We start from the raw sequence: 25,627 nt of genomic DNA, 5'->3' as shown, positions 1-25,627 counted from the left end.
AGATGATTGTTAAAAAAAATTTTTTATAGAGGTCTGCACTTTGTAAAACAAGAAAATGTAACTGAAAGATGTCTTTAAAATGTTTTTTTGACATAATTGTAAAAAAAAAGTTCAAATTAGTTGGCAAATATAAACAAATCAAATAAAACTTTGGATTTGTTTTATCAAGAAATGCTTTGTGTCTTTTGAGACGTCAAAAAAAAGCCCCAAAACTGTTTTCTTGCCTTCGATCAATCTATAACCTTCAAAATTAACTTTATAAGACAAAGATTGTTAATTATGAACTGACATAATTTAAAATGTAAAATATTTTTTTTCCATTTTCAGTGGATAAAGAGTATGAAATCTAATCTTCTGTATGAAATCCGGATGAGGTTTTTTAAAAACTAATGTAGGGATAAAAGTTTTCTTTTGGTGAGAAGAATTTATAAAAACTCAAGGTAAACAAAAAAGGGTTTAATCATAGATTTTTCAATTTTATTCCAACAAATGTTTAGAACAAATATTAAGGGTTCCTAAAAAATTGGATTGAACTCATGAAGTCTCAAATGTTTTAAAAAAGAGATATTTTTCCATGTAGATTTTTAAAATTTGTTGCATTTTTGTGATTTTCTTCCCCCCATTACACCTTTTCAAAATGTTAAATCAATACATTGTCAGCTTCTGTTGCCCCTCCACCCATCTGATAACAAAGGGAGGAGCAGAAATGTATTCTTTAAAAGCTGAACGAACCTTCTGACCATTCAGGACAAGTTGATTAACTGATCAAGCCACAATGGTCACCTGGACAGACTTTGAGCGTGCAACCATCCAGGACATCTTCTCCAAGATAGATTATGATATTGTGGGGCCTGATGCTCTTTCCAGGTGAGCCTTGCAATCTGCTTAATGAATGTCAATCCCCCTTTTTTCTGTTTTTGCAAACACTTTGTTCTCCCTCAGGTGTCTGATCGTCTACCCCTGGACTCAGAGGTACTTCGGCAGCTTTGGGAACCTCTACAATGCTGCTGCCATCGCGTCCAACCCAAAGGTAGCAGCACATGGAAAGGTTGTCCTTGGGGGTTTGGAAAAAGCTCTAAAGAACATGGACGACATCAAGCAGGCTTATGCAGATCTGAGTGTCCTGCACTCTGAAAAACTACAAGTAGATCCTGACAATTTCAAGGTGAAGCTTCATTCAATGCCACAATGCTCCCGTGCTGCTTTATGTGACTTCAGCTCTGATGATTTTTTTTTAATGCTTCTTTTGCAGCTCCTGGCTGACTGCCTGACCATCGTCGTTGCCTCTCAGCTCGGTAAAGACTTCACACCGGAGGTGCATGCAGCGTTTGCAAAGTTCTTGGCTGTGGTGGTGGCAGCTCTCAGGAAGCAGTACCACTAGAGCTCCGTCGCAGAAGCTAAAATCTGTCTCCTTATTTCTCTCAGCAGAGGCGCTGGCCAAATAAAACAATTTACACTAATTTTGTGCTGGTTTCTGATTGTAATGCTGGTCATTGTAAAGAGATAGAACAACATTTTAAAACCACATGACTTTGAAACATTAGAATAAAACATCTTTTATTTCTTTAGGTTAAGATATTACAATAATGAAAAGGTTTTAGAAAAAGAAATTTGGAAAAAAAAATGCTAAAAAAAACTACCTTAAAAATGGGTAATACCAGTTATAAACAAATGGACAAAAACGTTATTTTTTGCAAATGCAAAATATTAATTAGAATTTTAAAACACATAAAATGCTGACAACAATCGTAAATAGAGCTGAAAATCTTTTTTCTTCTTCTTTAAATTCATCTATAAATCTAATTAGAAACCAGAAAAAATACCTTAAGTCATGTCTTTAAATTTAGTAAATTATTTTTAAAAAAACAACTCTTCACACTTTTATTACTTATGTAAAGAAACTGTAGAAATATAGAAGAAATTTCAACCAAAGCATAAGCCCATTTGATTTAACAGTTGACGATTCTTTTGATCCATGGCTATTTTTAGCTGTCTCGGTTCACAGTTGGTAAAAAAAAAAATAGAAAGAATAAAAAGCATGTAATTGGTTTGAAGGCAGAAAACAATTTCTTTTTTTGTGGCTGTAAAATATGAGGACTTTTTGCCCAATGTTTTTCCAACCTCACAATCTAAATAATTCAATGTTTTGAGATACATCTCTTTTATTGCTAATTACATCATATTTGTTATTTTTTGTTCAAATCTATATAACATTTTATCAACTAATTGAAATGATTGTTTTTCCCAAGAACTTTTCCAAAAAATGATATAAAATGATGTTTTCTTAAAGCCTATTATTGTGTTTGTGTTGGAAAAATGTCAAATGTAAAATAATGCGGTGGGTTCACTAAATGAAATTTAACATTTGAATTGATTTCTAAATACAAAGAACTGAGTTTTACATGTTTTTTCTCTTTTTTGGAACTTTGTGATACATTTTTTATTTCTTATTTTAATTTTTATGATTCAAAACAAACATCAACTTTGTCCCACAACATTTGGGTCAAATATTAATGAGTTTTGGACCACAATTTTGATTGTTGCAATCAAAGGACAAAACTACAATTTAGACTTTTTGTTCCAGAAACCAAATTCTGAAGATCAGTATGATTTAAATACTTTCCCAAATTATATTTTTAATAGGAAAAAACATTCAACTTTTTTGTCTTTCCAAAAGATTACAAATACAACAACGCATTATTTATTTCATTTTGCAGCAAAATTGACTCATTTTGACTTTACAAAGAGGTGAGGCATTTTAACCATATCATGCAAAAAAAAGTCATTTAAACATGTTCCACTAACTTGATTTCTAAAACAGTTTGCCTCAGAAAAAGATTGGTGCACACCTTCATCACACGCTCAGCAGATCCGTTTTTTTCTGACGTCAATAAAATGTCAGATTGGTCCACAGTTGGCCCATATCTTCCAAAATGCTCAGCTTCGCCCATCTCTTGAAGGGGATAAGAAGTTGCACGTAGACGGGTCCCACACACCCCCCTCCGTTGACCATCATGATCAACAGTCATTGATTTTTACTAAAGACAATTTTGTGAAGATCAGGAGCAAAACATGAGCTAAAAATGAAAATGAAAATGAAAATGAAAAGACACAAACAATTATTTATGATCTGACATCAAAAATCCTCAAACCAATGCTTGAAAAATCAGCAATTTCCTCATTTCATCAATGATTTTAAATTAAAAAAATGGTCAAAACTTCTTCGAAACTTTTTTTTTTAAACAAAGACTACAAGATCAAATTTTAATTAAACAGATATTAACAGAAGTCATTAAAACTACCAAAACACATTTTTTTATAAGTTGCTTCACAAAATTATTTGTGTGAATACCGATTACTCAGTAGTCCCACAAAAACTAATCCCACAGAAGGATTTGTGTTTTAGGACTGTTTTTGTTGGTAGATATAAATTGTGTCAAATTGAACCTGTAGAATTTGTCAGTTAATTTTTTTTCTTCCACTAATTTTATATTTAAAGTCAGACAAGTTTGGTCCGTAAAAACAGAATTTGTTTTTTAGATAGGTTTTGGAAGTTTTGAAAAGAACAGCCATTAGACTGAGAATCCACTTTTGCTTTAGATCAACAACATCAACTTAGTTGTAAAATGTGCTCATTCTGAGATCTTGCTAACTGCAGGCTTTTTGCACATAACCATTTGGAACGCGCAATGAGACACTTGAAAGACGTGCTAAGAAAATGGGAATCTCTGCAATATCTGTTGCAGAATATGAGCCAAACCAATGGAGAAACACTGCAAAGTCAAACAATAAACTTCTGAAAATAGAATCAGTTTACCGGTAAGTTAAAATTAATTTTTGTAAAATGTATTTAACATTAAAAGCTGCAAAATGAGAGATGGTAGTATTACTGTAGGCACCTTTCTTTAACTATACTGTAACTAAACTAAACACCAGCTGTTAAAAACCTTATTATGTATTACTTATTTACCATTTTATTCTAGTTATATTGAAACTGTTTATGTGGTGTGATTTTCACACCCACTGGGGCTTGCTTCAAGGCCCAGTGGGAATCTTTCTGTGTTATTTTTTTAAATTCTTTCTGTGCATTTGTTGGTTTCACTAAAGTAGACTTGATATTGTTCACTGGTGTAAAATAAAGGTTTGTTTGTTTCTATCTGGTGTTGCATTGATCTAGGAGCTCATTCAATGTGAATACAGCCTTGGCTAAAAACAGCTCCACTAATGACAGTAATGAACTAAGTAAAAAGGTAAAAATTGGACTAAAAATAGCTAAAAGAGTTATCATAAGAGTCCCAGATGAACTTTATATTTACCATGTTTATTGTACAGTAAATAAACTGGAAATGAAAATACGGTTACTTTATCGTTAAGTATTATTGCTGTAGGAACATTTACAATAACTACTGGCACAGTAAAATCTTCATGTACTGTATTTCATTTTACAGCTTCTTTAAAAAAGCCGTATAATGTTTTACAATGATTACTGTCATCCAGCTGCCACGAAGTTACTGTAAAATCTACAGCAATTGTTTGACACTGTATGGTCTTTTTTTCTACAGAGACACAAGAACAAGATCTGCCAAACTTCCTTAGAACTGCTCTAAAGAAATATGACAAAATTTAAACAAAATAGTCTCCTCTACTAGTACTAAACTATATTTTAAAAAATATGATACATTTTGAAAAAAGACATTTAAAAAAACTCTCAAAAATTGCAATTCTCCAAACCAAAATCAAAACATAATTCCTTTTAAAACTAGTAAAAATGTATCTGAAATACCTTTCCATTCACTGTGTTCTCCTGATTGATCAAAATAAACCATTTAGTGTCAAATCGTTGTGAAAGTGTCTTAGCTATAATGTAATTGAATGGTTTAAAGTTGCCACAGACAAAATTGAAAATACTAACAAAAAAACATACTAAAGCAAAAAATATCGGTAAGTTTTTCCAAATTTAGACATTTTTTGATCAAGCAAAAGTTTTATTTTTAGTTTGTTTTTCTGTGTAGAATTGATTGTGTGTATTGTCATTTATCCCTAACCTGATTGCTGAAGGGAAATGCAAACCTTTAAGGTTTTGATGCAGCATTTTAGCAGTTATTTCAGTATCAAGAAGGAACCGATTTGTCCAAACAGAAATTACTAGCAAGTGGAGGTGCATTGTAGACATAGTTTTTGGGACATTTTTCACATTATTGATCAAAGTCTTGTTTGCTAAGTTGTTTAAGAAACCGTTTAAACTGGTAGGTTTTGAATTAAATTATTTTAGGTATGTTTTAAGGCTTTTATGGCTGTCCCACTGTTGAGTTTTTAGTTTACATAAAACAAAAGCAATCAGGCTAAATTCTCCTGACTTTGCAAACAAACTTAGTCAAACACATAGATGGATGCTGCACATGTTTATTGATTCATATTCAGGATTTTTAAGAACAAGTCATGTGACAGTCTTCAGTCTAGTAGTACTGCTTCCTCAGGGCGGCCACCACAACATCCAGAAACTTCTGGAAAGCTGCTTGGACTTCAGGTGTGAAGCTGATACCCAAATTGGAAGCAACCACGATGGTCAGGCAGTCAGCCAGGAGCTGCAGAGATAAAGTATGGACATCAGTCATCAAGCAGTAAAAGCAGTCAAAAAGAAATTAGTGGGGAAAAGGTATTCAGCACCACCTTGAAATTGTCAGGATCCACCTGCAGTTTCTCTGAGTGGAGCACACTCAGATCTGTATAAGCCTGCTTGATGTTGTCCATGTTCTGCAAAGCTTTTTCCAAACCCCCAATGACAACCTTTCCATGGGCTGCTACCTTTGGGTTGGAGGTGATGGCGGCGGCGTTGTAGAGGTTCCCAAAGCTGCCGAAGTACCTCTGAGTCCAGGGGTAGACGATCAGACACCTGAAGGAAGATGAATGCAACATCACTCCTCATTCATAAAAGTTTGGAAAACCATCAATAGAATTTTGTTCTTCAGTGCATATTGACTTTAAAGTATCAAAGCCATTCCAAATCATCCGATTTAATATAAAAAGACAGCAAAAAATAATTCAAATTAGGAAATAACCCTCACCTGGAAAGAGCCGCCTGACCCACGACATCCTTATCTATCTTGGAGAAGATGTCCTGGATTGTGGCACGCTCGAAGTCTGACCATTTGACCATTTTGGCTCGGGTTTGTTCCACTTGTGGTGCGTGGAGTGTGGGCTGGCGGTATGCACCTTTTAAAGGAAACCATGAGCTCCTCCCAAAGCTGTCAGAAAGGTGGAGATGAACTGGCGGTTGGCCAAACCCTGATTTATGGATTCAGCAAAAAGATAAGACCAACTGTGTAGTGCCTGCAGTCAAATGAAATAAAATAAAAAATCAAATAAACTCTTAGTCTGACCCTGTTAACAAAGTAAGTTAATTACTGGACCCCTGCATCATTTTCAACAGCATTAATTTATTTATAAAACAGGAAATCTGAATATGTTTTGACCAATAAAACTGATCTTTTTGCATAAAACCAAAAACCCCAATGTGTAGAAAACTGAACTAAAACGCAAATATTCTTATGATTTACTTTACATTTAACAATTAAGCATTTTTTTTCATAATTAACAAAAAGCTGCTGTATTTTTAAAAGTAAACTTCAAAATTTTTGTGCTGACTTTTCTAAAATGCAGAAAATATGCTAAAGATGAGTTGTAAAGCTGAAAAATGCAAAATAATTGTAGGAAAATCCCTTTAAAAACTGGAAACAGAACTGTTTAAAATACTTTAAAAAATAAGCAAAACATCTGGTCCCTAAACTAAATAAAGTTACTATTCTTGATTTACCTTTTTTATTTAGTCTAAAGTTTTTAGGTTATTTAAAGCGTTATTTGTATCCATTCATTTTGTTATAGTTATTGAATATGGGCAGCTTTTGATAAGTATTTGAATGTGTCCAAGACAACCCTAACATTTGATTTATTTTTGTACATTTGTTTTTTTTCATTTCCACATTCATTCTTTAATTGTTTTAGGCAGGGGACATTATGTTGAGGGTACGGCAGTGTGTTGGAGATACATAGGAACATAAATAACTTTTTTATGATACAAAAAGTCCTGGAATCTGGTCTTGAGATCTGCTCGTTTGTGTTCCACTGACGTCATTCTTTTATCTGATGCTGCTTTGAGTTTATCGGTTGAACCAAACGCTCCTGTCCTGCAGATTGTCCGGGTGTGTCCGGCCTTCTTTCCTGCATAAAACCCCTTCACGCACCTTGCTCATCACGTCATTCAGAGCCGGACCTCAAGATGAGTCTCACAGCAAAGGACAAGGACGCCGTCAGGACCTTCTGGGCTAAAATCTCAGGCAAGGCGGACGATGTGGGCACAGATGCTCTCTCCAGGTAAGACCCACCTCAAACTCACAGGTGTGCTCTCATATTTTTGCTTCCACTCATTCACCAGTGTTCCCTGTTTTCCTTAGGATGCTGAAAGTTTACCCACAGACCAAGACCTACTTTTCCCACTGGACTGACCTGAGCCCAGGCTCTGCTTCAGTAAAGAAACACGGGAAGACCGTCATTGGGGGAGTTGCTGATGCTGTGGCCAAAATCGATGCTCTATCATCAGGTCTTCTGAGCCTCAGTGAACTGCACGCCTTCACCCTGAGAGTGGACCCTGCCAACTTTAAGGTGGTGATGTTTTTGAACTTCTGAAAAAGAAATCAAAATTTGCAGATGTGCTTGTGCTGAGCTTGTTTTGTATCTTTACAGATCCTCGGTCATTGCATCCTGGTAGTGATGGCCATGATGTTTCCCAATGACTTCACTCCTGAGGTGCATGTGGCCATGGACAAGTTCCTGGCTGCTTTGGCTCTGGCTCTGTCTGAGAAGTACAGATGAACGGGAAAAGTGCGAGCATGCGCAGAAGTTCCCTTTCTGTCTGAATCTAAATAAACAAGTTCATGCAGTTTACCTGGAGTCTTGTTTTTCTCTGTCTGTGAACAAGAAATAATTTTTCAAAACAAAAGCACAAAAAAGTAAAAACAGAAGCTACATGTCCACATTCCCTCCCTACTACCTAACAATAAAAAAACTTTACAGTGCAGGATTATCTGTTGTCCTGGATTCTCAAAGCAAGTTGGACACATGCTCAATGTTCTGTTTTAAATAGTAAATACGACATCACCAATTTCCCAAAGTAAAAACCTAATAAATATGAACATTTTACAAGGTCTATTGTTGAATCCACTGGGATGGTTTCTAAACAAAATAAATAAATAAACAAAAATAATTTAAAAAAAAACGTTTAACCCTTGTGCTATCTTAGATGACCCCACCCTTACATTGACGTGTTCTCCCTACAATGACAAAGGTGGATAAAGGTGGAGAGGATTTCATGTAATCTATGGACACCAGTGAAGATCACAAATCATTGAAGAAAAAAGGTTCAGAGCACTGTCTAGTGGGTCTAGATGACCCAACTCCCAACGTCAAAGTGCCTAGGATAGCACAAGGGTTAAACACAATGCTTTGTGGTCTATATTCGCCAATCTAATGAACATTGCACAATGGTTTTTCGCAGAGACTTCTGGGAAATCTCTTGGGCACTTTTATTTTCAAATGATAAATTCCAACAGCTCTTTAAAATGGCAAATGCACTATAAAGTGCTCTAAGTTGTGAGTGGTGAAGGAAATCAGACACAACCAGGGGTTCATTGTCAAGAGGATGAAAAATTAAATACAACATAAACATATTAAAACAATCATGGCATTTACATTCATTATTAAAACATAAATAAAGTTGTAAAAACCATTTTTTCTTGTAATGTGTGATATATTTCAGTTATGACCTTCTTGTAAATCTTTTTCTTATGAACTTTTCTCCAAAAATATGATCTATAAGATGAAAATGAAATAAACTATAAACAGTTTTTAATCCTTTATTTGGATTATTTACATCCTCTTATGTTTGTAAACTCACTGGAGTTTTTCTTTACATTAAGCTGTTGTTAAGTATTGATTTTTAACATAATTTAAGCAATGATTCAAACAAAATATATAAAAAAGTAATTTTTTAAATATAACTGTTTCTTATTTATTTATTGCTGATGTTGTGGTGAAAACAAACAAACATATGAAAAAAAATACAAAAACGAGGACGGACACCTCCATGAATTTTTTTTATTTTTTATTGGCCAAGTTCTTCCATTTAGAGAGGGTGATACATATGCGCTGGATAACACACAGCTGGTCCTCTGAAGTCCTGCTGGGACTTAACAATCTCTCAGCCAGAGCCAGGCCAGATTATTGAGGAACTTGTCAACGGAGACGTGGACCTCTGGAAGAAGTCTGCAGGATAGTACGTGGCCAAGACCAGGATGATGTTGTGAGCCAGGATCTGTTGAAAAAGAAACTCAAATATTGCATCTCACTGAAGCAATTTTGATTGTTCTATGTGCCTAAAAACATAAAATTTAAAATAATTAAAAATGATCTGAATCTCCTTTTGCATAAAGTGATCCCATTGGTTCTTACCTTGAAGTTGACAGGGTCCACTCGGAGCTTGAAGGCATGCAGCCCGCTCAGTTTGGACAAAGCAACGACGAGGTCGTGAATCTTTGAAATGGCCTCTCCAATGGCAGCCATGATGGTGGCGCCATGCTTCTCTACCTGAGCGGAGTCAGGGGTCAGACAAGTGGGCAAAGTAGGTCTTGGTCTGGGGGTATGCTACAAGCATCCTTCAAAACAGAAGAAAGATGTACTGTCTACACTTTCTACAAGCTCAACTGCTTTATTATATATACATGAAACGTCTTACTAAATACTTTAATGAGGTGTTACTCAATAGAAATGTAATGTTTTACAGTAACTTTTTTATATTGTTTGGAAAAAAGGAGATTAAGACATTACTAATAGGTTTTAAAAATATTTTACTCAGTCCATATTCTGTAACTTTTGGATTTTAATATGCAAATTATTTTGCATATTAAAACATCTTGGAACTTTTTAAAATGTAAAGCCCACAAACCTGCAATACAATGAGAAATTAATACACAAAGAATTTAAAGATGAGTTGTTTTTTTAAATTATATAGAAACAAAAAAAAAGGTTTAGAGCTGAAGTTGGTTAAAATAGAAAGGAAATGTTCAATATTAACAATCTATAAAAATGATCTAAGTCATACTAAATCATACATTGCAATAACAATCTGTCATGATAGTTTTATGAGGAATTTATTTTCACTACTTCTGTTTGTTATCATTTAAAGATTTTTTTGGTTAAATGTTTACCCATTGAAAACAAAAAGGGCACGAAAACAGGTCAGTTTTCCACAAAGATCAGCTTCTGGATGTTTCTGGAACTTATTTGGCCCTGTTTAGGATCTAAAGTGCTCAAATATCCTGGTCACTCACCTTGAAGTTAGCTGGATCCACACCGAGCTTAGAGGCATGCAGCACACTCAGTTTGGCAAGGCTCCCAGTCAGGTCGTCAATCCCTGCAACTGCATCTGCAACAGCAGCCATGATGGTGGCGCCATGGTTCTTCACCTGAGCAGAGTCGGGGCTCAGGTCAGACCAGTGGGAAAAGTAGGTCTTGGTCTGGGGGTATGCCACAAGCATCATTCAAAACATGCACAAGAGAGAAAGAAAAAAAAAAAAAAAAAAAAGCAAAAGGAAAAATTAAGATGGCTAACCTGCCCATAGCCACAGCTCCAATCTCGTCAGCCCTCGAGGCTGCTTCATCCCAGAAAGCTCATCCAGAGAGACTAATTGCTGCTGTTTCCGCACGGCATCCAAGCAGGAAAGCTAATGCAGAAAAACAACTGTGATGGTTCACTTAATTTCTTTGAATAAAACCCCACCCAACATCAAATCCAAGACACACCTCCATGTATCCAAAAGATGCCAAGCCAAATTCTAAGATAACAGTAACAACACCCTGTTCTGGAGCATTTCGGTTATAATCGAAATTATTGCAGGACTTTGTGAAAATGTGTTTTTGATTAATGAAATACATTTAAACATAATAATTGTATAATTAATTATTGTTTCTTCCGGTTACTTTTAAAACAATTCAGTAAAGTCTTTTTGTCATTATTATAGAAAAAATAAAATATTCGTGTTTTATCATATATTGGCAGAATTTAAAAATGTTGATGTCACATTTAAAAAAGGTTTGAAATTAGTTTACAAGCTCTAATAAAAAAAAAAAAAAATTTAACTTAAGTAAAACATCTAGTTTTATTTTTTTCTTACTAATTTTATTTTATTTTATTACCCTATGAATACATGTTTTATTAAATATAAAAAAATAAAGCATTTTTATTCAAAATCATTGAAACCATTCTTATCATTAATTTCCATATGAACAAAGATCTTCTCAATTTGGGCAACAACCCAGCATCTCATCCACTCCTGACCAATCGGCTGCTTTCATTTGTGAGAGGAGAGGCTCTGTGATACCAATAAAAAGCTCTAATGTAATACATTTTTTTATTAAGTCTGCAACCTGACAATTTTCCAAATATTATTTGTGGAGCAAAGGCAATACAAACTTCATCTCCATGTTCGAGTGGACAGATGCTGAGCGCAGCGCCATCACATCCCTGTGGGGGAAGATTGATGTGGGTGAAATCGGACAACAGGCTCTCACAGGTGAGCCCATCATTTAACGACTAGGATTTTTTTGTACAAACTCCATTTTATTTAACTCTCTTTTTTCTGTGTATTTGTGTGATTTCAGACATCTGATCATGTACCCCTGGACTCAGAGACACTTTGCATCATTTGGTAACCTCTCCACCAACGCTGTCATCCTCGGAAACCCCAAGGTGGGGCAGCATGGAAAGGTTGTGAAGTGGGCTGGAGAGCGCAGTGAAGAACATGGACAACATCAAGAACACTTACACAAAGCTCAGAACTCCACGTGGATCCTGACAACTTCAGGGTATGTCATCAATGTCCAATTGCTTTCTTTTTTTTTAACTATAGCCCTCTATGAAACCACAAATGCACTGGCTGAGTGCATCACCGTGTGCATCACTGCCAAGTTTGGTCCTCAAGTCTTCACTGTTGGAGAGCAGGAGGCCTGGCTGAAGTTCCTGCCGTGGTGGTTTCCGCTTTGAACAGACAGTGCCACTAGTCTCCTGAGAGGCACTTCCACAAGAAAATTGACAGGAAAGTTACTGTGCCTTCCTCAGTCTACAGCAAACTCCAAATAAAATCAAAATAAAACTCATGCCACCATGTGTTCTGTCGTTTCTATCATTCTGTTTGGAGAAAGCCTACTGGAGAATTTTTTGTTGTTTTTTTTGCTCCCAAACTAAAAAAAAAAAGGTTTTACTAAAACAAGAATTTTCAAAGGAAGTCACGTTTGGCTCAATTACCATCATTAGCAAATAAATAAAACAATAGCAGTAGAACCCATTTTAAAAAATATATTTTTTATACATTCCTTTTTAGTTTTTATTTATTATTACAATTCTTTTGTTTTTGTTTTTTTCATCTTCTAATCTCTTTTATCCCTTTCGGGGTCACAGGGTTGCCGGAGCCTATCCCGGCCACTTGTGTTCGAAGGCAGGGGGCACCCTCTCATACAGAGAGTCTGTCGCAGGGCCACAATCACACACCCATGCACTCTCACATTTACACCAATGGACAAATTAAAGTAACCAATTAACCAATGAAGCATGTTTTTGGGATGGTTTGTAATCATTTTATTTTATTGCCGTGGGCCCCAGATTCCCGACGGACAAGGGAAAAGAAGTGAAGATTTATATTTATGATCTTATATTCTACTGTAACTAAATAAAAACTAACATTACAAATACAAATAAATACATAAAAATCCAGCCACAAATTTAAAGAAGGCTGCCCAAAGTTATTGTTTCCCTTCGTGCAGCTGGGCGGAACCTATGGCCAACGTCTGGTCTCCTAGCCGAGCAACTTTAGATGTGACACAAAACAATCTCAGCAGTAGCAGATGGATGAGTGGTAAAATCCAGGCTTACTGTCATAATTGTGGGGTCGATGTCTTTTATGTATATGTGTTAATTCCTCTACCAGGCTCCATTTAAAGAAGCCAACAGTTGTCTTTTGTGGTTTCATAAAGAGGCAACAGCCGTAAGATTAGCTAGCATGCTAACATGATGCTTAGCCCTTCAGACGGGTTACCAGACGACCAAAGGTCTATGTATAGTCAGTCTCAGAGTAACGTATACACGAGTGGAGACAAAACAAGTCCCATCAGCGTTATCCTGGTCAGCTCTGGCAGCAGAGGCAACAAACTTCTGTTTCGCTACCCATTCCAAAAAGTCGCTGAAAGTCCGTCTTCTCTCACAGGTTAGAGAACATCATGATTTCATCACACTTTTAGTCAGAGCCCTGATCTCTTATAAGTTGAGCTTTCAAGCCCCCTTAATGATCCAAACCCACATTAAATTAGTTTAGTCATTTTATAGAATGTTTTTATGCTAATTCTCAGTTTGGCTATTGTCGACGAAATTTCAATTCTTCGAAGCTCAATCAATCTAGTATGCATTTACATATTTTGCTTATTATCTGTTATTTACATTTTCTTTTCTTAAGGCGAATTATTAAATAATCTTTGCAATTTAAGAACCCACATTTAAACTTAAACCCCAGTAGAAGATCGTCTATGATGCCTAGTGGAATGTAAAATTTTAATGAGACACATCCTTAAAAAAATCGACACATTTATTCTCTGATATGAATTGTTGACTTGGTCCAAACTTTGCTTAACCGAAGCTGATGTCTGCCCTTAAGCAAAACAGCGGAATCCGTATGCACTAAACACAACTGTGGACACGCTGGAGGATCAGGATGGAGATTCCAGGTATGTTTGTTCCTCATCGAACATGAATGGATCCTAACATGCATGAGTGGATTATTTGAACAATAATTTGTTTATTCTAGAAATGGGGTTTTGACAGCGAAATAAAAAGCAGATGATCATCATACATTTCTGCTTCTCTGTGTTTATCTATGATTCTCAGATTAAATCAATCTTTATGCATTATTTGACTTTATTAAAGCTGTTTTATAGCACTTATGTTCAAAGTAACACGATTTAAGATGGACAGCATGGACTAGGGGCGATAAAGCAATTTTATTAATTTATTGTTAAAGAACATTTATTTTTGGGATGTTATAATGGCAACTAGCAAAGAGGAGCTTGTTCCCAAAACGGGAAAAGTTTCTTCAGTTTTATGGACTTGCTTCAGTTCTGTGACAGACTTGGAGCATCAAACCGTACGCTGCGAAATCTGTTTGAATTTGTTTCAACACGTTAAACAGAGGCACTAGTCAAAATTGGAAATCAAATTTGGTTTGAAAAAATGAGAGATTTCTCTTTTTGCCAGATCGCCCATCCCTACCGACTACTTTACAAGTTAATCTGTAATCTAAATCATAAAGATTCAAATTAAATCCTCAGCTATTGTTGAGGTATAGCAGTGTTTACACTTAATTTAAAAACGATCAAAAGGGGATGACAACGAAATAGTAAGAAGCTGAGCTGTCTGTTTTAACACTTCTTTTGGTTTTACTTCGTTAAGTCACATCTTCTATCTTTTATGTCTATATTTCTTTTTTAAATCCCACAGTGTTACTCCCATAAAAATAATATGAGTGTTTTTTACTACAAATAAATAATTGGTATTTCATTTAATGAGCATCAAGGGCTTAATTGTGTAAAATAGAGCAGAGCAGTTTTTGTTTTTCCACATCGCGTATGCCTTAATGTCCATTTGATGCTGTCAGCCCAACCATGTGTTGCATTTTCCCTTTTGTTTGCTTTTTTTCTTCTTTTTTTGTGGCCCGATTCCCATTTCAGGGAGCAATCTCCTCTTACTGACGAACAGTTGGTAGCAGGGTAAGACCAAATATTATCAACCACCTTTCCTTTGCTTAGACCAACCCTTTCTTTTTATCCCTTCTCTTCTATGTTGTGCTCTTTATGGATCTCCAACCTTAATCAAAAAAACAAAACACAACCCATAAATGAACAGCAAAGGTTAAAACTGCACTTTGACTAAGTTAATCAAGTGTAAAACTTGTCGTAATTGACTCTAATTTTTTAAAACTATTATATCAAATACAATTAAAGGCAATTATATGAGGAAATTTAGCAAATAAACTGCATTTTTTGATGGTGGTGGTGGATTAAGAAAGAAGTGGGCTTAAATATAAGAACGTTAACACTTTAATTTATATCCTCTTTATCACAGCATGAATTACTTAAATCAAGCATGAGTCTTTCACATGTCTAATTTATATACCGGTTGCACAATTTATTTATTTTTCTGCCAGAAATCTTTTTCCTTCACTTTCCTCTCCTCTAGTGACACCAGTTTTCCTCATCATCGTTACCTTAAATGTCTTCTCCGATGGTCTAATGATGCTCAGACACGCCTGGTTAATGCCACCCTTTCTCAGAACATTTCAACCGTTAGCACACAGCTAATTGCAAAGCTCCCACTTTTTTTCTGGCTTTTCCCATTTTATTTATTTATTTATTTATTTATTTATTTATTTGGAAAGATTCTCCATTTTTCCTCATTCAGACATTTTTTTTTTCTCTTTAAGGTTCTCGGACATCATCCTCGCCACAATCCTGGCCACCAAGTCCGACATGTGCGGAAAGAAGTTTGAACTGAAGATCGACAACGTTCGATTTGTGGGCCACCCGACCCTTCTTCAGCATTCTCCCATCATGCAGGTGAGAGAAATAAACAAAAAGATTTGATCCCATTTTGTATCTGATCAGCATCAGCCATTGCTTTCTTAATGTTGCCTTGTGTATAGACTGGCAATCTTTAATCAGCATAGGTTTGCTGTTGAATTACAGACGAGAAATGAGGTCTTTTTGCATTTAAATCAGGTTTGAACCGTCTGCCAATATGGATTAGAGAATTTAGAAATTTAGTGTGATATATATTCTGGATGTTTATTACATTTTAATTTAATTTTTTGTGTTTTTATTGTGTATTTGGTTGTTTTGTACCAGATAGGAAACTGATTTGTGTAGATTATAGATCAAAATCAAATCAAACTTTATTTATAAAGCACTTTTCCTGTAAAACATAACACAAAGTGCTTTATAGTAAAACAAAACAAAATAAATAATATAAAATCAGACCTACAGACCACCTCCCACCCCCTGACTGATGGGGATAGACAGTAGGAAAAAGGCTGAGCACGATAACAACATGTTGGTTGTAGGAAACGCTAATATTTGGGACCTCCGTCTCTGTGAATAGCTGCAGAATCAGAGGCGGGGACCAGCCTCACCACAGCTAAGCGGCCATGCAGGTCCCCATCTAGAGCTGCAGCGGCTGAACAGCAAAGGGAGAGGATCCACTCAAGGAAGCACCGGAAAGGATAATTAAGATAAAAATGAGATTGAAAAAGTACACAAATAAACAATAAAACATTGAATTGAGGAATATTAAAATTAATTATTAATAATCTAGTGTAAATTAAAACAAGATAAAATGGATAAATACAAAAATAAATAAGTAAATACAAGTAGTAAAATGAGTTAAAAAGCCAGGTTAAAGAGCCTTTTTTCTTAAAAGCAGCTATGCCCGCTGCGGCCCTCAGATCCTCCGGCAGACTGTTCCACAAACGAGGGCCACAGTGCTAAAAAGCTGCCTCTCTGTAAGTTTGGGTTTTCACAGTCGGAATGGTTAGAAGACCAGTGCCAGAGGATCTCAGGGTCTGTGAGGGTTCATATTTGACTAAAAGATCTGACAGACAAGAAGGCGCAAGACCATTAAGGCATTTAAAAACTGCTCAAAGTATCTTAAAATCAACCATGAAGCACATGGGGAGCCAATGCAGGGATGTGATGTGAGCCCACCTCCTGGTCTTGGTGAGAACTGATGCAGCAGAGTTCTGGAGAAGCTGAAGGTTCTTCATGTTAGTTTTTGGAAGACCAGCAAGCTGGGCGTTACAATAATCAATTTTACTGCTAATGAAAGCATGCATGAGCATCTCCATATTAACAGGAGATGTGCATTGCTACAGTTTAGATGTGTCCTTTTATGTATAAACTTTATTTAACTTTGGCGCTTTGGTTAGTCCTCACTTAAGCAACATCCTTTTGAGTTTGATTTATTTTAAACTATCATTTTATTTGTTTGGTTTAGTTTTTGTTTAATATGTAATTGCGCTTTCGCCTGCATTTTTGGACATGATACTACATACATATATGTAAATGTATTACATGTAAGGAAAACGTATCAAATGTCTTGAGGAAAATATTAATTTTAGCATCTTCAGGTTGAAAATCAATGTTTTCCATCATGTAATATCTGCAAACGTTATTATATAGACAACAGATTATTTTTGATGTTTTTTGTTGCAGGTTTCTAAAACGGATCCTTCGCCTAAGAGAGAGTTGCCGACTATGATCCTTTTTAATGTGGTGTTTGCTCTGAGGGTAAGAAGAGAAAATCTTGTCATTCAAATATAGAAAATTGTCTTTTTGGAATGTGGATGAATAATTATTTTGCCCAAAGGTTTGTCAGAATTACAGCAACAATACTTTCATCCTATTTGGTTTATTTTGGCTGACAGTGGGTGGGACACAGTTTTTTTTTTCTAATCTGTATTATATGAATGAGGAGGGTTAAATGGAAGTGATAACGCCACTATCTCTGACAGCTTAGGGAGGCGGGGCCCTTCAATTTAGCCTAATCATGCTGCCCAACAAGGCACAACCCTGTTTCTGCCCATGCTGAGTCATGATACGCAGTAAGCTCTGGTGGTTCAGATCAGGCAGAAAGTGCTCGGTCATGTTTTGTTCACAATGTCTGCCTGGAAACTCTATCATCTGCACTAATGACATTTATTAAAAATTGTAAAAAACCACGTTCCTCACTTTTCCTGTTTTGTTCAATTAATGTTAAAGTCTGAACACAAAAGTGACCAAAACTCGGCAAAAAAAAAAAACATCATTTTGAAAATACGAATAACTTGAATGTTTTTTTAAGCTTGCCGAGTTTTTAAAAGTTCATTAGTGTGGCGTAAACGTTTGACATGATTTTTACCTGATTTTTAGAGGAGCACTCCACTTTACTACAGTAATTAAAAGCAAAGCTTAAAAACTGGGTAACAGTGCCTGTTTTTATTCATCACCAGGCAAACGCCGACCCGTCAGTCATCAGCTGCATGCACAACCTGTCGCGGCGCATCGCCATCGCTCTGCAGCACGAGGAGCACCGTTGTCAGTACCTGACCCGCGAAGCAAAACTCATGCTTTCTGTTCAAGATGAGATCACCACCATGACTGACAGTGAGATTTCTGCTGTGTACACCACAAAGCACACCCGTTAAATATCCAGATACAGTAGCTTCAGGTGTGCTTACAGTGTCCTCATGTCAGCAGATGGCAGCCCCAAGTCCCCGTTTAGGCAAATTCTTCCAAAATGTAAGCTAGCCAGGGATTTGAAGGTGGCTTATGACAGGTATGTCAAAAAACGCTGTACGTTTTCATTCCTTCATTTTGTTGTTAAACTTGAACAAAACAGTCTGAGGTGCTTGTGATCATTTTCCAGCCTTTGTACAACCGGCGTGGTGCGGCTTCATATCAACAACTGGCTGGAAGTTAGCTTCTGTTTGCCGCATAAGATCCACAGGATTGGTGGAAACTATTTCCCACCTGAAGCTTTAGAGCAGAGTTTGAAGGCCATACGGTACGTCTGAGGGTTTTATACGCAGTACATGCTTCTATTATTCAACTGCAACAAGAAATACGTCAAGCATTTCAGAGAATATTATCCATTTAAATAATTACAGAGAAAATGCTGAGTCTATAGGTGAAGCTGAACCGGTTGTTGATTCATTCTAAAGGTGACCCTGCACAACTGCACATGTGCACACAATAGAGCGGCAAAATTATAGTGTTGTGTATATTATATTATTAACCTGTTATTAATGATTATGAGTATACCTACACCACAATGTATAATCTATTTCTTATTTTTTATTAGATTGATGTGTTATATATTTATCTTTATGGTGCTAAAATGCAGTTGAGCCATTAACTGCCTTCTAAATTTATTTTTGACAACTACTGGTGTCAGGAAGGGGTCTGCTGTAAAACTGAGGCCAAATCACATGTTTAATTTGGGGAGTGATTGTTATGAATTCTGAAAAGATTCACTGAAAAGAATGGATTGAAAAAAGGCAGTTTTTGTGATAAACACTTCCTACTGGGTTTGTTTGGGTTCTACTGCCACCTATTGGCGTATTTGGTTTCTTTCTGGGATATTTTAGACTCTTTTGTCTTTTTAAGTTTAATTAGGTGAGATAATTACTTGTTTTTATATTAAATTAAACTAGACAGTTTTATGAGAAAATGTCTGCTAAAACCTTTTATCTATCAAAAATGGAACAAAAAGTGTAAAGTTAAAGTAATTTTTCCACATTTCTGATTAATTCAAATTTTACTTACGACCTGCAAAAGCTATACTTTGCAAATATTAATTTTTGTCTGTTAGATGAAGGGACTGGGGTTTCGCCTTTGTTTAACAGAGGATGTCGGGTGTCTTTGACCCTGCAGGCCTTATCATGCGCTGCTGCTGCTGGAGAGCGAGAAAGCCCTCCTCAGCCAGCTTCCACTGGACTGCTCGCCGGCGATGGTGCGTTTGATAAAAACCTGCTCAGCGGTGAAAAACCTGCAGCAGCTCGCGCAGGATGCTGACCTGGCCTTACTTCAGGTGCAGAATAGTTTCAATTAAATTACATTTGTCATAAATCTTTGTATTTAGAACCACAGATGTTACCCACTTACCTTTAATTAGTTTATTCACTTGAATTCTCCTTACAGTGGTTGTATCAGGATGTGTTTTTCTCGTTTACTTAATTTGCCACAGAAAATGTGAAGATAGAAACCATTTCTGCAAATGTAGGTGTACAGATTTGACATTAAGTTATTAGGTAGTTTGTGATATACTGCCACCCAGTGGACAAAATGAGTATTTCATTATTAAAAATTTCTGATTTTGTAAATGATCAGCACATGTTCCTACTCAGATCTTTCAGATTGCTGCTCACTTGGTTTATTGGGGCAAAGCTATTATCATCTACCCTCTGTGTGAGAATAACGTATACATGCTGTCTCCTCATGCCAACATCTGCATGTGAGTAAAAAAGTGGACCATTACACCATCTCTTATTCTTTTATTGATCGTTTCCTATGTTTAATTGGCTTTTATCAACACAAATAATTCTAAAAAACAACTCTTCTATTATTTTAAACAGATATTCTTCATTGGCTGAGGAGTTTTCCCAACAGTTTCCTGGCAATAATTTGCCCTGCATGTTAGCCAAGTTCTCTCTGCCTGTCTCTTTGGCCGAGTTCAGGAACCCACTCGAAACTCCTGCTCAGGAGGTAGGAGAGCATCTTCAATGTACTACTCACATAATGACAAGAAAAAAAGCGCATTAAAAGAAATGACGTCTTTATAATTCTTCTTTTATTTATTTTTTTGTCATCTATGCAGATATTTTTTAGGGATTTTTTGCTGCAGGATTTTTTTAAAAGTTGAAATGTTTGATTTTTTTTTTTAAATTCCCATAGAAAATATTGTTTAAGCTTAACTTAAACAAGAAAAAAAAAGAACAAAAAGTCATAACCACACACCTTAACAGACTTGAAATGGCATTCAAAAGACCTCTAAGCCATTTGGCAGAAGGTTTTTAGAAAATATTTCAGCATTGATCCAAAAAAAAAAAATATTTACACAATGAAACTGCTTTAAATTTAAAATTGATAAATGCTTTAATGTTTTAGTTAAAAAAAAGTTTTAAAGCCTGAGGTTTAAAGTTATTGTAGTAATTATTTAAGTGTATGAAAAAAAATTAGAGATCTATTCATTAATTTGTTTGATCTTTCACCTTAAGAAAAAAAAAGATTCTCTAAGTGGATACCATGCACTGTTCTAGGAAATGGGAGTTATTGTGAAATAAACCTTTAAAATATTTTTTGTGTCCTGACACTTAATCAAACTGGCTAAAGTCGCCCTCTGCTGGTTATTGAACAGAATGCATTTTCTAACTTTTGGACGTTAAGGTGTTTTTGTTTTCTTTAGTTTTGACTTTTAGCTCATTTTGAGCTAAAAAAAAACATAATTATCTATTTTATTACAAGGCTCTTAAAGATGAGTCTTTATAATCTGTTATATTATCTTTTGTTTCCATAAACTACCCTTTCATTCCCATTTTACGTTTTGATCTGAAGTAGACACTACCCTACCATTTTTTTCAATTGCAATACTTGTACTGTAAACAAAAAACGTCGATAGGATAAAAATAATTGATCAAAAAGAGTTGTTTAAGCAGCGAAAGAGGAAACACCTCTTCCTTTTTACCTTTGTCCTGCACAGTATCACCTGCTGAATTTTTAAAGGAAGCAAACACTGCAGAGAACCACATGCTCCCAATTTTTTTTTTTGTGCTAATTTTTGCAAAATGTTCCTTCCCCAGCAACAGTTTGTGTTGCACATTTTAAAAATGTAGTGTTCAAGTTTTAACATCCACATCTTCTGTTTTTCCTGAGAACATGATCAGCATTTTGGCTCCTTTGTGGTTTCACAAAGTTAAACCAGCAGGACTTGTGTGTGTGTGTTTGTTTCTCCGTCTCAAACCAGGCCCAGTTAATTCAGATGGTGGTGTGGATGCTCCAACACCGCTTACTCATCCAGCTGCACACATATGTCTGCCTGCTGGTACCACCCAGCGAGGACGAGCCTGGAATGAAGGATGAAGAACTTCCTCTGGCAGCCCGAGTAGGGAGCCGGAGCCTCAGCACCCCGAGCGCCCTCAGTTTTGGTTCCCCCAGTGCGTCCTCCCTCAGATCCTTCAGCCCCTCTCTGCCACCACTGACGGTTCTCAATGGATGTGTGTGACCATGTCTTCTCCATGTGTGCAGCCAGCAGCGATGACATGACTCTCACCAGTCCCAGCATGGACAACTCCAGCGCAGAGCTGCAGCCTGGTGGAGACTCGCCGCTCAACAAACGGATGACGGAAACTTTACTTACAAGCCTGTCGGAGTACGAGCGGCAGGTTATTCTGAACATCCCTGCTGCTCAGAACCCAGAGGATCTGCGGATGTTTGCCAGGTATCAAAATGGACAAAAATGTTGCAGTTTTCTTCAACTTTATCTTTCAAATATAAGAACAAAGCAGACGGAGAATCCAAATAAACAAGCTTATTCTAGAGATAATGAATCAGTTGATTCTAACTTGCAAAATCCATCAATTTTATTTTAAAGCAATTTCTTGTATTATTAAAACATATATATGTTGAGTAAATTTCTATTTTAGGAATTTAATATTTTATTCATCAAAGTTCAGTGTTTGTTTAGTTTTTAAATCTCTAGATGCATTTTTATAGATGAACAGTAGTTTTTGAATGGAAATTTGATTAAAAAAAAGATCCTTAACTAAATCGGAGATTTTTGGTTTAAACCTAGTTTTGACAAATTGTATTGAGTTTTTGGTACATTTAACATAGCTTTTTTATTTTTTTTTAACTGCAAAAGATTTGATCTTTTCACACAGAAGGGATTATTTTATGTACTGCTATAGACTTTTGTTATTTAATTTTTGTTTTGTTATAAAAACGGTTTTCATGACAAGCTGGGTCTTATAATAGTTGACAGCTAAATGTAAATAAATCCTCTAATTATCCTCGTCTGGTTCAATAGATTTTAAAGTAGACTTTTAATATCAGTTCTTGACGGTATATAAAAATATTGACGTAGAGTCATTTTTTTCTTTAACTATTTTTAGGCTGCTCCACTATTTCCGGGGACATCACCATCTGGAGGAAATCATGTACAACGAGAACATGAGGCGCTCGCAGCTCAAAACGCTGTTTGACAAGTTCCGCAGCGTCCTCGTGGTGACAAACCACGAGGATCCCATCATTTCCATCTTCCAGTCGCCCATGGAGTAGCGACACGGAGAAAAGCGTGGGTGGGGTTGATTCCCGTCCTCCAAACGGAATTTTTGTTTTTTCCAACCAACATTTTACATCAAACTCAAACGACGACTGCCTTAAAGTGTGCGAATTTACTCAAATCGAAAAAGTATTTTTCTTTTCCTCGAGACAAATGTTTGTTTACAATAAATTATTTTGTACATAAAAGGAATTGCATTATTGAAGATGATGACATCCCCTACAGAAAGAGCTTATGCTGTGTCGTCTGTGAAGGTTACAGAGCAGCGGAGAGTAATGATCATACCAGGCCTGCAGCTACTTCTCTTTGGGAATCCCAAAGGTGCTGAGGAAGAGGAAGAGGAGGAGGAGTCCAAACATCAAAGAGGCTTGATTTTGCTCTGAGAAAAGCAGAAATGTCCAAACATCTGTGAAATTGATGAGGAGGACCCTGGAGTGTAAATGTTAGATGATTATGTGCATTCCTGATTCCGATTTGTTCAACTTTTTATTGTAATCTATTACAATTGTAACTGTTTTTTTATGTTTAAAACTGTCTGGCTTTCACTTATAAATGAAACAACTGGGAGAGTAGTTTCAGGATTAGTCCTGTTTGGTTCTTCTCACATCGGGCCGTTCTGTCCCAGACTGCACTTCTGAGGGTCCTAAATCCTTCACGACGTTTCCAGACCGCCCGTCTGCTGCTTTATTCACAACACTAACACAAGGATGTCCGCGAAGATAAAACCGCAGAGGCTTCTTGGCCCACTCCCCGTGGGATTCGATCCCGATGCGCGGCGCTGACACTATATCCTGGGGATTTATGGGACTTTCGTCTGGATCCCTCTCCAGCCACACCTCTGGATCTGAGGCTAAATCTCGCCGGTCGAAACAGCGGGGTATATTTAGAGCCTGGCACAGCTTCGAAGGCCCGTTGCAGAGCTCTTTGTCCTTCAGCTGGCGGGCGCTCTCTCTACGTCTGGCTGCCCTCAGCTCCCGCATGATAGGCAGACCCTGCAGGGGCTCCAGAGAACGCAGCAGCACAGCGGCTCCTTCCCCTAAAGGAAGCCCCACATACAAGACATCCGTCAGCAAAACGATTGATTTGACCAACATATGATTGAAAACAAAACTGCTGAGTATCTTTAGTACTCCAAACATTGACACAGTATATGCACTCACAGCAGGGCGGATGGTTTTACCTTCACTAGAGATGTTCATGCAGAGGTAGATCCCATAGATGGGATAGACGTAAATGGTTCCCGGCTTCATAAACATGGCTAAGTTCCTGGCGGTGCGTTTGCCTCCAGCTGAGTGGGAGGCCTTGTCCTCGCCTCCAAGGTAGGATTCGGTTTCCACGATTCTCCCCCGCAGCTCTGTGCCATCTGAACGCCTGCGGACCAGAACCTGCACGTAGTAGATCCGCATCCTTTAAAAAAAGATCCTCTGTCCACCTGTGAAAAACTGATTAAAAGTTCTACAGACAATGGAAATCTGACACTGTGGATCAGAATGTTTTTTTTCATCAGCTCTCAAGTAGAACATGAATAAACATCTCTAAATGAAAAATGTCACCTCAAATATTTTAATTCTTACAATTTATTTGTAGGCATATTTTGCTTTAAAATGGTTACGGAAATCTTTTGATGGCAAATGATGTTTAGGATTGTAAAATTAAGTTTAGCATTAATCAAGTTGAGTAAAATTCTTATATTTGGAAAAAAGAAATGTCTTTAAAGACCCACTCCAATGAAAATAGCGTAGTCTTGTAGGATTTTTCTCATGACGGAGGACTTTTTTTTTAGAAAATAAAGCTTAAATTTTTATTTTGGACATTTGTTTTTTATTCAAATCATTCTGAATCAGGAGTAGACGAATATGGCTTTTGGCTTTTTACAATAGGTCAAAAGATGATGAAACTTTAAGACAAAAATATCAACATTTGACAGATATTTCACTGAAAATAAACATTTTTTTCAAGTGTTGGTTCTACTCTTAAAAACTATAGATGTTTTTTTTGTGTGAGAAAGAACTAAGCTAATGTGTCAGATTTACCTTTCCCAGGAGTGCTTTAGCTAAACGGATGCAGGGCTGCTGGAAAAAATCCTCTCCCAGTCTGTGCTGCAGGTCGTTGGTGAAATACTGGCTTTGTTCCGCCGTCACATTTGAAATATTTTCACTTATGACTAGCTTTTTTAGCTTGGCAGGTGACATTTTGCGTTTCGCTTGCGTTTGGTTTGGAAATGTATTCGCAGATTCGGGGTGTTCAGAGGAAATTGCCAAAGAAGCTGGCAGCTTTCTTTTTGTCCCCGCCATGTAGCCCTATCTGAATTGCGATTGGGCAAAAAATAAATAAATACATACATAAAAATACACTTGTGAATTAGGAAAAACAATTGTGTGTGAATGAAGTCAGCGAACCATACGTGTTAATTCATTTCAACCGTTTGTTGTCATTTCGTTTCCAATCCAGCCAAACAGGAAGTAGGCGATTGTTTTGAATTTCTTAAAGGGGCCGTCACCCCTTTTTCTTTTTAGACCTTTATCCAAGTTAGTGAACCCCCGTCCTCCTCTGTTTAACTTTCTCAGACATAAAGGGCTGAAACATAAAAGCCTCTTTGCAAAGTGAGGCCTTTTCCTGCTGCACTCTTATCTTTTCTGCCTCGTTTGGATAACGATGGATTAT

At 36.5% G+C, this 25,627-nt stretch overlaps 7 protein-coding genes across 9 annotated transcripts; 4 read left to right on the top strand and 3 right to left on the bottom strand.

Annotated features, from left to right (window-relative positions):
• Window positions 1-736: 736 nt before the first annotated feature.
• On the top strand, window positions 737-1,460 carry LOC101174748 (hemoglobin subunit beta). Its single transcript, XM_004071342.3, has 3 exons — window positions 737-867; window positions 943-1,165; window positions 1,253-1,460. The coding sequence occupies exons 1-3, from the start codon at window positions 776-778 to the stop codon at window positions 1,379-1,381; spliced, it is 444 nt and encodes a 147-aa protein (XP_004071390.1). The 5' UTR covers window positions 737-775; the 3' UTR covers window positions 1,382-1,460.
• A 3,927-nt stretch (window positions 1,461-5,387) lies between these two features.
• On the bottom strand, window positions 5,388-6,201 carry LOC101158529 (hemoglobin subunit beta). The gene is made up of 3 exons (XM_011478023.2): window positions 6,066-6,201; window positions 5,671-5,893; window positions 5,388-5,585 (listed from the first exon to the last, which is right to left on the bottom strand). The coding sequence occupies exons 1-3, from the start codon at window positions 6,155-6,157 to the stop codon at window positions 5,457-5,459; spliced, it is 444 nt and encodes a 147-aa protein (XP_011476325.1). The 5' UTR covers window positions 6,158-6,201; the 3' UTR covers window positions 5,388-5,456.
• Window positions 6,202-7,238: 1,037 nt separating this feature from the next.
• Window positions 7,239-7,941, top strand: LOC101175481 (hemoglobin embryonic subunit alpha-like). The gene is made up of 3 exons (XM_011478022.2): window positions 7,239-7,371; window positions 7,452-7,659; window positions 7,741-7,941. Exons 1-3 carry the CDS (start codon window positions 7,277-7,279, stop codon window positions 7,867-7,869), a joined length of 432 nt encoding a protein of 143 aa, XP_011476324.1. The 5' UTR covers window positions 7,239-7,276; the 3' UTR covers window positions 7,870-7,941.
• Window positions 7,942-9,150: 1,209 nt separating this feature from the next.
• Window positions 9,151-11,182, bottom strand: LOC105354600 (hemoglobin subunit alpha-A-like). Its single transcript, XM_020704981.2, is given in 5 exon segments — window positions 9,151-9,269; window positions 9,272-9,313; window positions 9,316-9,367; window positions 9,505-9,639; window positions 10,518-11,182. Coding segments are annotated over 5 exon segments (423 nt in total). The 5' UTR covers window positions 10,593-11,182.
• A 43-nt stretch (window positions 11,183-11,225) lies between these two features.
• Window positions 11,226-12,304, top strand: LOC101158279 (hemoglobin subunit beta-A-like). The gene is given in 6 exon segments (XM_011478021.2): window positions 11,226-11,622; window positions 11,710-11,823; window positions 11,825-11,884; window positions 11,886-11,920; window positions 11,961-12,071; window positions 12,074-12,304. Coding segments are annotated over 6 exon segments (447 nt in total). The 5' UTR covers window positions 11,226-11,533; the 3' UTR covers window positions 12,112-12,304.
• A 592-nt stretch (window positions 12,305-12,896) lies between these two features.
• Window positions 12,897-23,541, top strand: nprl3 (NPR3 like, GATOR1 complex subunit). Of its 3 annotated transcripts, none has more exons than XM_011478020.3 (14): window positions 12,897-13,310; window positions 13,755-13,824; window positions 14,824-14,862; window positions 15,576-15,708; window positions 17,359-17,433; window positions 18,135-18,288; window positions 18,382-18,460; window positions 18,551-18,688; window positions 19,558-19,714; window positions 20,031-20,137; window positions 20,259-20,388; window positions 21,647-21,836; window positions 21,928-22,120; window positions 22,794-23,541. In XM_011478020.3, the coding sequence occupies exons 1-14, from the start codon at window positions 13,115-13,117 to the stop codon at window positions 22,957-22,959; spliced, it is 1,827 nt and encodes a 608-aa protein (XP_011476322.1). In that variant the 5' UTR covers window positions 12,897-13,114; the 3' UTR covers window positions 22,960-23,541. The 3 variants fall into 3 exon arrangements, with proteins under 3 accessions (XP_011476322.1, XP_004071388.1, XP_004071387.1); XM_004071340.4 differs by having other exon boundaries at window positions 18,379-18,460; XM_004071339.4 differs by lacking the exon at window positions 14,824-14,862 and having other exon boundaries at window positions 18,379-18,460.
• mpg (N-methylpurine DNA glycosylase) lies at window positions 23,437-25,424 on the bottom strand. The gene is made up of 3 exons (XM_004071599.4): window positions 24,997-25,424; window positions 24,144-24,348; window positions 23,437-23,999 (listed from the first exon to the last, which is right to left on the bottom strand). The coding sequence occupies exons 1-3, from the start codon at window positions 25,255-25,257 to the stop codon at window positions 23,545-23,547; spliced, it is 921 nt and encodes a 306-aa protein (XP_004071647.2). The 5' UTR covers window positions 25,258-25,424; the 3' UTR covers window positions 23,437-23,544.
• Window positions 25,425-25,627: the final 203 nt, after the last annotated feature.

The sequence above is a fragment of the Oryzias latipes genome, chromosome 8, assembly GCF_002234675.1.
Source record: "Oryzias latipes chromosome 8, ASM223467v1".
In the NCBI taxonomy this organism is placed as follows: Eukaryota; Metazoa; Chordata; class Actinopteri; order Beloniformes; family Adrianichthyidae; genus Oryzias; species Oryzias latipes.
This window is presented reverse-complemented; position numbering and strand designations above follow the sequence as displayed.